Source organism: Solanum pennellii, chromosome 12 (assembly GCF_001406875.1).
Source record: "Solanum pennellii chromosome 12, SPENNV200".
NCBI lineage: Eukaryota > Viridiplantae > Streptophyta > Magnoliopsida > Solanales > Solanaceae > Solanum > Solanum pennellii.
Genome location: NC_028648.1, coordinates 29,303,660 through 29,316,086, shown reverse-complemented (window position 1 = coordinate 29,316,086; position 12,427 = coordinate 29,303,660). Strand labels below are relative to the sequence as shown.

Genomic DNA, 12,427 nt, shown 5'->3' with positions numbered 1-12,427 from the left:
GAGGGGGAGAGGGGGAGAGGGGGAGAGAACATGTTGCTAAACACCTTTCTATACCCAAAGTTTAGATTTTTATTGTATCTAGTTGATAATGCCTTCGTTTCAACTTTATGATACATTATATTAGTTGTTGTTACCAAACTATAATGTAAATATCTAAAATCATAAAATCAAATAGTCAGACAAAGTTCCAGTAAAAATTGATACATATGAAAATTTTACCATCCTGCATGATATGCAATCTTATTATGAAAATATTGTATTGAAAAGGCTAAGGTAGGACACGTTAGTGAAAATGTGGATCCACCAAGCCTAAGAGTCAATTCAGAGCACCAACTCAAGAAGATTTGGTTAATATTAAATAGAGATTATTTATTAGTTGTTAGACACTATTTTATAGTGTTATTATTTTTGAGATACATTAATTCTAGTTTTAATTTTTTTGTTGCTATTGTTTTAAGATACTTGTACTCAAGTTTCAGAGTACTTCTCTAAAAAGTTGTTTATTTTGACTTTAATTTTACTATCTTTAGTTGTTATTTACGGTAACATTTATTTTATATAAAATGATACAAATTTGAATAAAACTAAGTATTAGATTCATTAATGCATAAATACAATATTATTTCTTTTCATTAGTTTTAGTTAGTTGTTGACTGTTGATACATTTTGACACCTAACCAATGCAATGTATTTTATAACTTGATTGTTGATTCAATTATGTATTTACTTGATAACTTAGTTCTAGTTAGTTGTTTATTCATTCATGTTGATACATTAAATAATTAGTTGTAGCTAGTTCTTGATTCATATATCTTATTGATAAATTAATTCTTACTTATTGTAATACATTTATAGATACACTTTATTTATTTTATGTACTATTTTTTAACAATCTTATCCTATCAAATACATTATTTTCAATTAGATCATGATACATTATATAAAAATGTATCAGAACCATATTGAGTGGTACCAGCTCCACAAATACAATCTCTGGTACATTATTATTAAATAGCTAATGATACATTATTTTAAAAAGGTGTACGAAACACTAAGTGTTACAAAAATGAACACAAGATTAAAATTGTATCAGAATTTCACTAGCTAATAGTAAATTGTAATGTTTTATCAAGGTAAAAGTGGAAAAGGAAAGAAATAAAAATTTATAATCTCAAAATAATGTATATGAAACATAACAGTAGTTCCAAAAAGAGTTTTTCAATCGTCTTTCGAAAAGAAAGTACAAGTTCTTCGTTTATGACATTCTTGTCTAGAACGTACACAAATGTTTGTGTTTGTGCTTATTTTTTTCATTTTATGTCTTTCCCCTCCTTTTCCTTGGTCGTTCAGTCATCTTTTTGTATCTATGTGGCAAGAAAAATTCTTCCAAAATAAATTTCGGTATTGACCAATCGTCCTTATCGACATTGGAATTATTGAAACTTCATTCATAGTTGTTGATGCAGTTGATTTGTAGTAATCAGAGTGGGGGATATGTATGTCTGTAATGTTTTTACTCTTCATAATAACAATTGTGTGCGCACAAGGTATCTCGTCATGCTGGAATATACAGTTACATATTTATCTTTCATGGCAAACAATGTATCTTCGTCCACTTTTATACGCTTAATAAATAAATTCAAAGGATGAAACAACCTACACACATCTGAAACTTACAGATACATCACATATCAATTTACTCAATTTAAGATACACAACAACCTAATGATACCTAACCCCCAGATACATGATAATTTATAAATTGATAGATACCTTCATATATCGATTAAAAAGTTCATATACTGATATATTTAAAAAAAATCACATGTATTTGAGACGTTATTGTAACAGCACATTAATTCACATCTATAAAACTCTATTACATATACAACAAAGTAGAACTAAATAAAGTTGAAATCAGTAATGTATCATGATTTATATATGCATATACAAATTCAATAATCAAAAAAGAAATTCATATGTAATCGATACTTTATACTAACAATACAATAACTCACAGATCTGCAAAGTCATAACTTATACGTCAAAATTTTAATGTATCAAATGCTAATCAATAATGTATCACGACTTATTGGTCAATATACAAATTCATGAATGAAAAAACAATGATTAAATCACAAGAATATGTGTTACATACCTTTTGTTATCAGATATTTCAATTCAAAATTTGAAGTTATGCCAAATAAACATAACTATTTTTGTCCAAACTAATTATAAAATGACAGCTTTCAATTGACTTCATATTTGGAATCTGCATCTCAAAATGGTAAGAAATCACCAGTACGAAAATAAAATTTCCAAGAAAGTTGGAAAAGAAACCTAGGTCCTGATCGACAATCATTGAGATTTATTTCGATTTTGAAGAACCCAAAAGCTACGATCTTCAATTTTTTCTTCCATCGAGAGTGTCAAAAATCAAAATTTTTATTATATATCTTACCAAAAATTTTAAAAATCTGACTCGACAATTTCTTCGCTGGAACAAAGATAAAGATGATCAGAAATTTTGAATTTTGAAATGATTTGTTAGTTTAGAATTTATGTTTATTTGATTGGCACAATAAAGAGGGTCTGAATAGCGTAAATTATGGGATTTTAATTTGATTTTCTAATTTGTTTTCCTTTTAAGCGCAACAACCACAAATGTAATATATCTCAATTAATGTATTCGGACAACCAATTATGTATCCAGAGTGTTGATATTTTTGTAAAATAGTAAAGAATGTGGATAGAATATAATTTAGGATTTACTCTATGGAATTTATGTAAATCATACTTTTAATTAACTTTAATTTCTTTCATCTTTCACATACTATTGAAATGTATTGATATTTAAGAGAGACAAAAATACGAATATTTACTAATTGATGAATAATGATTAAGAATCTGCCAATATTATTTCAAGACATCATAACAATAAAATAATATATTTATAGTAACTTTACACAACTTAGCATGAGATACACATACAACACACATGTGGAGAATAAATTTATTGAAAAGTAAGAGAGAAGATGGAGGAAGATTGATTCCGGAGGACTAATCTTAATTCTAGCAGGGGATGAAGCCAACACATACTACATATAGAAGTCATTGTTTTATTATATATAATGTATCACTTACTCACAGAATCAATTCACTCTCTCAACAAGAAAATTAAAGGATCTTAATTTAGTTTTTCTAATTTACATGATTTTTTTGTAATATTAATAGCATATACAATATATTTTAGTAAGCAGTGTCGATTTTTTTTTAAAAAATATACAACATTTTATTAATAAAAATTACTTGAAGTATATTAATAAAACATAAATCAAGTAAGTTACTATAATTATTCACGATAAATTTTCATGAAATTAAGTTCATAAATAAAAAAGGAAATAATGAATGATTCAACTAGGATGAAAAAATCAAACACAAAAATGCGCTTGATGAAAGTTGAGTTCAGGAGCTCCTGCACACAAGTCATGTGCCCAACCAACATGCATAAATTGCTTATTTATCCATTATTGTATGATTTAATATAGTAGTCATATTATGTTTTAATATATGTATATATCGATGAAATAGTTTTGGCTGACACCCCTTAATAAGGTGAGTCCTCCCCTACTTAACATCAATTTACAATATATTTTTATTGTTCAATTGTTAGTGTGATAGTGAGTAATCATTTTCCTTTTTAAGTAAATTTTTTATATCAAAAATATATATTATTCTTTAAAATTTTATATTAAATAATATAGCATATACATAACAATTTATTCTTTTTATATATATTAAAATTACTTATTTGTTTTATTTTATGTGAGGTAGTTTGACTCAACACGAAATTTAAGAAGGAAAAAATGACTTTTAAAACATGTGGTCTAAAATAATCGACATAAATTTATGTGACTATAAATCTTTTCATTAAAGGTAAAATGAATATTTAAAACATTTTGTTGTTGTTAGGTTTCCAAGGATATCTCCCTCTATTTTATATTAATGAGAAAATATATAAAGACATCATCAAAGTTGTCTCATATTTGCATTAAGACACCTTAACTTTTAAAGTGTCCTATCACCACACAGAACTATTTAATTTCTTTGTAAATGGACCATTTTGACCCATTCCCTAGTCTGAGTTGTTACCACGCACATGAGGCGCGTCATGCATTATTTTTACTGCCATGGATCAGTTTAAAGGTGTCATGTGTCATTATTTTTCTTTATTATTAATTATATAATCAATTTATGTCATCTTCCCCAAATTTAAACCCAAAATAATCATTGTTAGCCCTAATTTTTTGATTTCATAATTTTTTCCGTAGCAAAATCAACGTTGATACTCTTTGTTTGACCACTTCATCATCTCCTCTAAGAAAATAAGACACCACTATTGGCGAGGAACTTCTGGATCAATGAAGAATGTGATTTTCTTGTTCAATAAATTCAAAGTAAACACTTCCAAGCTATGGATGCTCCTGTCTAAGCATCACAACTGGCCATAATGGCTAAGAAAAAGATTGTCTGCCACAAGTTGGCCAATGGAACATGATGAACAAGAAAATGGTTAATGGAGGAACTGTTATCAATTGGATCTGCATTAACTTTTCTCGCAATGTGCAAGAAAGTGTTACTCATGGGTTTTGTTCTGAGCTAGCACAAATGTGTGGAATATCCGGAATGAACATCAACCCCAATCATGTTCTGCATAAGTGCACACCCTGATCAGGTTGAGAGAGTCTTGAAAACTCGATTCACGATGCCATCACAAAGTTGCAGCCGCTATCGAAAGAGCTTGATCTCCTGGTCGTTATCTTGCCAGACAATAATGGCTCTCTTTATGGTGATCTAAAACGAATTTGTGAGACTGAAATTGGAGTTGTTTCACAGTGCACATGAGCTTGGAGTTATTTAGGTCTATGGCTTTCATTTGCTCCAACTAGGAAAGTTAGTGCAGATATGAGTTTTGCTACCAAAAGGGTTGCAACTAATATTAATCCCACATTCAAAATTTTGTTGTCACCTAACTCCATAGCTGAATAAAAAGAATCCAAATGAAGAAAAATTAATGGAAATTTCTTGAAGGTGCAAGCCAAACAGAGAAGAAAAGAAATGGAGAAGATGATTTCTCTTTAAAGAATAGGGTCGGGTCGGGCCGGGTTGAATTAGATCATAGGGAGTTGAGCAACACGCGCCACTACATAGACGAGAAAATGGGTCAAAAAGTCCCATTTACAAAGAAATAAAATAGTTCTGTGGGCGATAGGACACTTTAAAAGTTACGGTGTCTTTATGTAAATATGGGACAACTTTGATGGTGTATGTACGTCTTTTCTCTATATTAATTGAATTTTTGAAACATTTTTCATTTTTCATATTAACTTAATCGTTCAATTTTCAAGACTACTTTTAGAATGTTCTTTCAATTTTACCCTTCATTAGTTAGTATTGGAATTGGTTATTAATTGATGTTTAATTATTTTAATCATAAATTTAACAATAATTAATAAGGGTAAAAATGAAAAGTTATGCCTGATTTATGTCTTAATCTTCTCTTCTTAAAGGGTGTAAAACACCTCAACAATTCAACTAATTTGAAATGTAGGGAATACTTAATATAAAAATGTATCTTTCTTTTTAGGACGGACTAAAAAAGAAAGTAAATCATATAGATTTGGATAGAAAAAATATTAAATAACGCCAATACACGTATGCATAGTAATTACACTTATGCCTCATTCGTTTGCACTTAATGGGACCCTAATTCTTAATCATTCAGATTCGCCTCATTAATCTTTTACTTTCATAAACTAATCAATATATTTAAATTGATATAAGCACTCCCATGATGTAATATTTAGCATAGTTTGAGAAAATAAGAAAGTATTAATTATTTGATTGATAACAATAACAAATGTCTATTATAAAATAAAATGTGTTCGTAAATATTATATTACTATTCTATATAAACTATTTTGCATTACATTATATTATATTCTCCAAGTTTTTGAGTGCAAAGAATAGTCATATTAATGATGTAACTTAATGTTAAATTATTAAAAAATAAATCATATTATCTTATTACGATAAAATGTTTAAAATATTATTTTCTATATAAGAAAAAACTATTTAACTAAAATGAGATTTTTATAATATTGTCGATATATCATTTAATTTCATATGCACATTCACATATTGAAAACATACAATCATAATGCTTGAGTGTTCAGATTCAAAGACAACATCTTAATATTCAGATGTTTATTCAGATTCACACATCTAAATATTAATGCACATTTTAATATTTAGATTTATATTTAGATTCATACATTTTAATTATAATAGAAACAAATGAGACCTTAATTACAGGTAGGGATGGGTATAAAAACCAAAAATCGAACCGCAACCATTCTAATTTGGTTCTTCGGTTTTGATTCTTCAATTTTTTGATTCGGTGTCGATGTTATTTTTTCAAAGGTTCGATTCTTCAATTCGGTGTAAGGGTCTCAAAACTTCGGTGCACCGAAGAATCAAACTTTTATTTTAAAAAAATAAAATAATTCATGAACAAAACAAAGTAGCAACAAATATACTATTCAATAGTTAACTTCAAATATTAATATCCAAGAGAAACTCAAACATATTTCTACCAGTGTACATTATGTAAATGAACTGTCTTCGTACTTGTTTTTTCGTGAAGTAGTTAGAGGACAATGTTCTTGATAGACAAATATAGTGTTTTAGTTAGCACAACAAGTGTTCAACGGTGAGACACAATATTCCTTATCATAGTTTTAAATTTTTAAGTATCTTATACTTTATATTCTTATTTATTGTTTATTCACAATAAAAAATCGATTCAAAAATATTTTATTAAATCAAATCAAAATAAATATAATCAAACCAAATCGAACTAATTTAATTTAATATAAGATGCATACTTTTTTAAAATCAAAAATCAAAGAACCGAGCGCTGGTGAAACGAAATTGGTGGACCCCAGCACTGAGGTAGACGCGTTTATATTTTTGGTTTGACATGAGGTCTCACCGAACCTGGTTCTCTATAAATATCCTATCTCTGTGTATTTTCGACCTTCCTTTTATCACCTCACGCTTTTTTATTGTTTCTCTCTCTTTGGGTCTTGTAAACCCTAACAACAGAAGAAAAGGGAGATATCTTTGGAGGTGGGCGGCCACTATTTATATTTAAGGTCTTCAATTTTTCTCATACATCACATCGTCAGGTGTGATCATCTTTCAAGTTTTTGATTTGCTTATTGTTCAGATCTGGATTTACTTCATGCCTTTTTCATTTAATTTAATTGCTTGTGTTTTATCTAGTCACGAGATTGATCTAGGGTTGCAGATGAGTTATTCTTTCGTCGATTGATTTTTGGCACCATATTTGTCAATTTTAGCATGTTGTTATTCTCGGATTTGACAAAGCTGTTGTAGATCCTTTGAATTAGCTTTCATGCTTGTGTATATGTTTTTTCCTTTAATTTTCTGGGAAATTATAGCCTGGACTTTTAGTACTGCAACTGATTTTAGATTGAGATATAGTTATTGATAGATAGTTTAGGGGGTTAGTTGAGCTAGTGTTTCCACAACAATAAGAGGACAAGGAAAAAAAGAGATAACGAGAAGTAATAGAAACCTTCAAAGGACATCTAGAGACTATTTTGGTGTTTTAGTTGATTTTTTTGTTATGTATGTCTGTAGACGTCCAAGAGTTGTTCTAAGTTGTACCAAAGTGCAGCTGTTATATCTGTATACAAACTGTTAAAGTGATTAGGTTAGGTAGCTTGTTAATTGACATTTGCTTGGCTGTAGCATGCTTGCTTTGACTTAGCTTTCCTTGATTACTAGTAATACCTTTTTGTAAGTTATGGACGATCATTTCACTCCAATTCATTTTCACACTCTTTGCATTTTGATATTATGTAGTTCCAGTGAGGTTATTGGAGACTGAAGTTTGAGATGGCCGCTATTTTAACTGCATCATCTGGTCCAAGCTATGCACCAGAAGACCCCACTCTCCCCAAACCTTGGAAAGGCCTAGTTGATGGTACAACAGGATATATCTACTTCTGGAATCCAGAGACCAATGATACCCAATATGAGAGGCCTGTTCACTCATCCAATGGAGTGTCTGCTCTAGCACAAAAGTCAGCTGTATTTGTTAGTTCATCTGTCCAAAAACCCTCTCAAGGTCAACATTATGATCCAGATGGTAGGCATAGCAGAGGTAGCAACAACAAGGTTACATCCCTGAAGGGAGATCAGGTATCTTTTTACAATGTATCTGTATAAGTTCATTCACCTCTCTTCCATTTCCTTAGAAAATATGAAATTGACTGTATACAGTATGCAACAAAGGGTATATGATAACTTTTTGTATTGCATTTTCATATTCTGTTGTTCTTAAAACCATTTGACATTATTGACATTAGCTAAATACCTGTTCTTAAAGATCATTAAAAAGAAAGATCTGTTCCCTGTAGTACTCGAATGGGTCATGGTGACTCCAAATGGCTCTAGAGACTTCAGGGGGATCAATGATTTATTTTATTTTTTTAATAAGGATCTGTTCCCTCAAGTAGTTATATGTCGGTATGGTAACACTAGATAGACTGCTGTAGACACTTGAAACTTTATTAGTCTAATGTTTGAGTTTAGTATCAGATTTTATGTTGCCATCTAGACTTATTTCTTTGTATCTATCTGTGTGCGCTAATGCAAGTTTCTTTTTCCTATTTTTTAATTTGTGAATAGAATGCGAGAAGCAGTTCTGATCATCACGAAGGCTATGATTCTCTAGGTGTAGGAACTGACATATCTCAGGAATCCTATTGCCGCCACAATGAGATCTCTGTTATGGTAAGAAACTTATTTTCTTGATTGATGTGAAGAAACTTCCCACTGACATATACCATACCTTACATTTTATGCTTGCACCTTGTACCATGTTCAGTTCGACATCCCAATAAAATTATAGTTTTTGAAAGGTCTTCTTATTTATATGGGTTTGGACGACAAAGGTTGTCTCATCTTTTCTAAAATAGGTTTGTCTTACCTCATTCTAGTTGGCAATTCTCTATGAACTACCTCCTCTATCTTTTGGTGAGAGTTGTATGGGTTTGGACAAAGTGAAAGGTTATCTTATCTAGCTGGCAATTATCTTTTTTTATAATATACGGTGTTGTAGGGTTTGTATGACTTGTTTCTTTATATTGTCTTCACTTGGCTACAGTTGCACCAAGTCTCTGAATTATCTCGTTTATTTACTTAACCTATTCAGAAAATGCGTGGTCTGAACTACTTCCATCTTTAATTATGAGGTTTTAGTTACCTTACCAAGTCTCAGAGCACTGGAAAATCACCAAAAATGCAACTCATACTACCTTTTTGTTCTTGGATCATCATCTTGAAGATGAACTATTTTGGTCTTTTTTTTTATTTGACGACGATAATTTATTTCAAGTCAAATTTCTGTCTTTTGATTTTCCGATTCTCTGTTTGTTCGACCTGCTGTAGTAGTTTGTGCGCTAAGGTGTCGTTTGGTAGAGTATATAAGAACAATACTAAATAGTGTATCAGTTATCCTTTGCATTAATAATGCTCGTATTAATAGTGTTTGCATTAATTATACATAGATTACTTATTACGTATTGTTTGGTTTGATGTAATAAAAATAGGATATAGTGCATAAAAATAATTATTTACAAAGATATCCTTCACAATTAGGGTGGAAAAAGACGTACAAAGGATTTTGAGGGGCAATGGGGTCTTTAGTCATTTTAATGCATGCATTATAACCCCTTGCATTGCATGACTAATACCTAGAAATCCATGGTGTTAGTAATATACACCTTAATACACAATATAATGTATAATTAATGCTATACATAGCATGCAAACATATACCAAATAAGGTATTACCAATACCCATCATTAATGCATGCATTATTTTTGATAATATATTCTACCAAACGACCCCTTAGTTCTATTGTCTATAGCTTCATATTAGTCATGCTTTTTAAAAGAGTTTCATCTTCCTCTTTCATTAGTCATTCTTTTTAAAAGAGTTTCATCTTCCTCTTTCTTGTTTATTGTTTTGTTAGTGTAATACTCTCTCCATCCCCCAACCTCGAACAAATGGTTGTTAGTCAATACCCATGTTTACACGATTTTTGTTCCATTTGACAGGGAGGTGATGTTCCTGCACCTTTGACATCATTTGAAGCGACTGGGTTTCCTTCAGAGATTGTGAGGGAGGTATGGATAAACCCATTTTAGTTTGTATTTTAAATGCTCTTCAGGAAAAATGTAACCAAATAATTTAATGTAGAATCAAGTGTGTTCTTTCTAACTTTGAATGATTGCTGGAGGTCCACTGTTGAGCTTCAGTACTCATCCTTTTCCCACATCTGTACTTTCACGCAGGTGCGATATTTGCTCCAAGGAGGAGCTAAATGTCGTACGCTGTTCAACCATCCTTTGGGGGCTTCCATATATGTGGAGCACCCTTACTTGGTGGACCAAATTTTATGAAGGCTTTCCGAATCATCCATGTTCGTGGCTGGGGCTGCTGTCGGTGATGATTCAGACTGCCACATGGTCCAATCCGAAGAAGAGGCGTCCCCTGCTCTTCTTTGCATTAGCAAGTATTGGCCGCCTACTTAAGGGGGATGATGCTTCTTCTTGTGTTGGCCATTCCAATTAGTCAAATAAGTGATCTATGAGGAAGTTCCAAATTTGTATATGTGCTGAATGATATTGCCAACGTTTACAGATGCGTCAAGCTGGGTTTTCAGCTCCTACTCCAATTCAGGCACAATCGTGGCCTGTTGCCCTTCAGGGCCGTGACATAGTAGCTATTGCCAAGACTGGGTCTGGGAAAACTTTGGGTTACTTAATTCCAGGCTTTATTCATCTAAAAAATCGCCGCAGTAATCCTCAATTAGGCCCAACTATTTTGGTTCTCTCACCAACAAGAGAGTTAGCCACACAGATACAAGCTGAAGCTGTGAAGTTTGGGAAATCCTCTAGGATATCTTGCACGGTATGTTTTGATTGAACAGGGCATATATTTTTCCTTTTTTTTCTATATCTGATCCAAATGTCTTTCTACTTGACTTTTGCTGGTTCTCTTGCTTCTTAAATTCGGCTCTTTATCTTTGTTATTTGATGGTAGAATCTTAGTTATCTATTTTGATGCTTGTGATTTATGAATGTCAGTTTTGGTCCCATCACTGCATATTTTACTTCCGTTTTAAAGTACTGATGCTTATGCATCAATTTCATAATTAGAGCATTTCCTATTTGGCCCTTTTTTTGCAATTGTTCAAATGCAATGCTTCTTTAGAAGAATGTGATTCTGGAATATCCATGCTATAGAATTGCTGTGTTGCTACACATCTAAAACTCAGAGGTATATATTGCATTGCTTGTTTTGAGCTGTGAATCACCCGTTTGCTAAATTCTAATGCTAAGATTATTCCAGCTGCATATTCACCTGCACGTAGAAAAGTTCAATAGTTGCTATTGAACATTGGGATTCTAATGTTGATTACGGTTGTTGATTAAACTTGAATCAGGAGCTTAAATTTTTCTTGAGAAAGTGATTATGATTTATGTTTTTATGGTTAGTGCTTGTATGGAGGTGCTCCAAAAGGTCCTCAACTTCGAGAGTTGAGTAGGGGTGTAGATATTGTTGTCGCCACTCCTGGTCGTTTGAACGACATATTGGAAATGAGAAGGCTTAGTCTTGGTCAAGTTTCTTACCTGGTGTTAGATGAAGCAGATCGTATGCTGGACATGGGATTTGAACCTCAGATAAGAAAGATTGTGAAAGAGGTGCCTAAGCAGAGGCAGACATTGATGTATACAGCTACATGGCCAAAGGGGGTTCGTAAGATTGCAGCTGATCTATTGGTTAATTCAGTTCAGGTTAATATTGGTAATGTTGACGAGCTTGCTGCAAACAAGTCTATAACACAGGTGTGTTTTTTTTATCAGTTTTTGTTTATATTTTAGTTCTTCACCTCTCTCTGTTGGGGAAGTTGACTGTTATCATAGCGGTATCTCTATATTATATATAATACATGTCCAACGCACAGAGGGAAGAGAAGGTTGCAATTAATTCAAGTACTTTTCACTTGCAGCACATTGAAGTCTTGTCTTCGATGGAGAAACAACGGCGACTAGAACAAATTTTGAGATCCAATGAACCAGGGTCAAAGATCATTATCTTCTGTTCAACAAAGAAAATGTGTGACCAACTATCTCGCAATCTTACTCGCAACTTTGGAGCAGCTGCAATTCATGGGGATAAATCTCAGGGTGAGAGGGATTATGTATTAAGTCAGTTCCGCACTGGCAGGTCTCCCGTGCTTGTGGCTACTGATGTTGCTGCGCG

The 12,427-nt window shown here is 31.8% G+C and overlaps 1 protein-coding gene across 3 annotated transcripts in view; it reads left to right on the top strand.

Annotated features, from left to right (window-relative positions):
- The first annotated feature begins 7,076 nt into the window (after positions 1-7,076).
- The window catches only part of LOC107007111 (ATP-dependent RNA helicase-like protein DB10), a 7,141-nt gene continuing 1,790 nt past the window's right edge, over positions 7,077-12,427 (top strand). The window contains exons 1-7 of one of the 3 annotated variants that reach the window (XM_015205587.2): positions 7,077-7,191; positions 7,954-8,292; positions 8,782-8,886; positions 10,216-10,284; positions 10,802-11,071; positions 11,659-12,009; positions 12,174-12,427. The exon at positions 12,174-12,427 is cut by the window's right edge and continues 24 nt beyond it. In XM_015205587.2, the coding sequence (XP_015061073.1) occupies positions 7,987-8,292; positions 8,782-8,886; positions 10,216-10,284; positions 10,802-11,071; positions 11,659-12,009; positions 12,174-12,427 (1,355 nt within the window). In that variant the 5' untranslated portion in view covers positions 7,077-7,191; positions 7,954-7,986. Of the gene's footprint in view, positions 7,251-7,953; positions 8,293-8,781; positions 8,887-10,215; positions 10,285-10,801; positions 11,072-11,658; positions 12,010-12,173 lie in introns of all 3 variants that reach the window. The other 2 variants (XM_015205586.2, XM_015205585.1) reach the window with 2 other exon arrangements.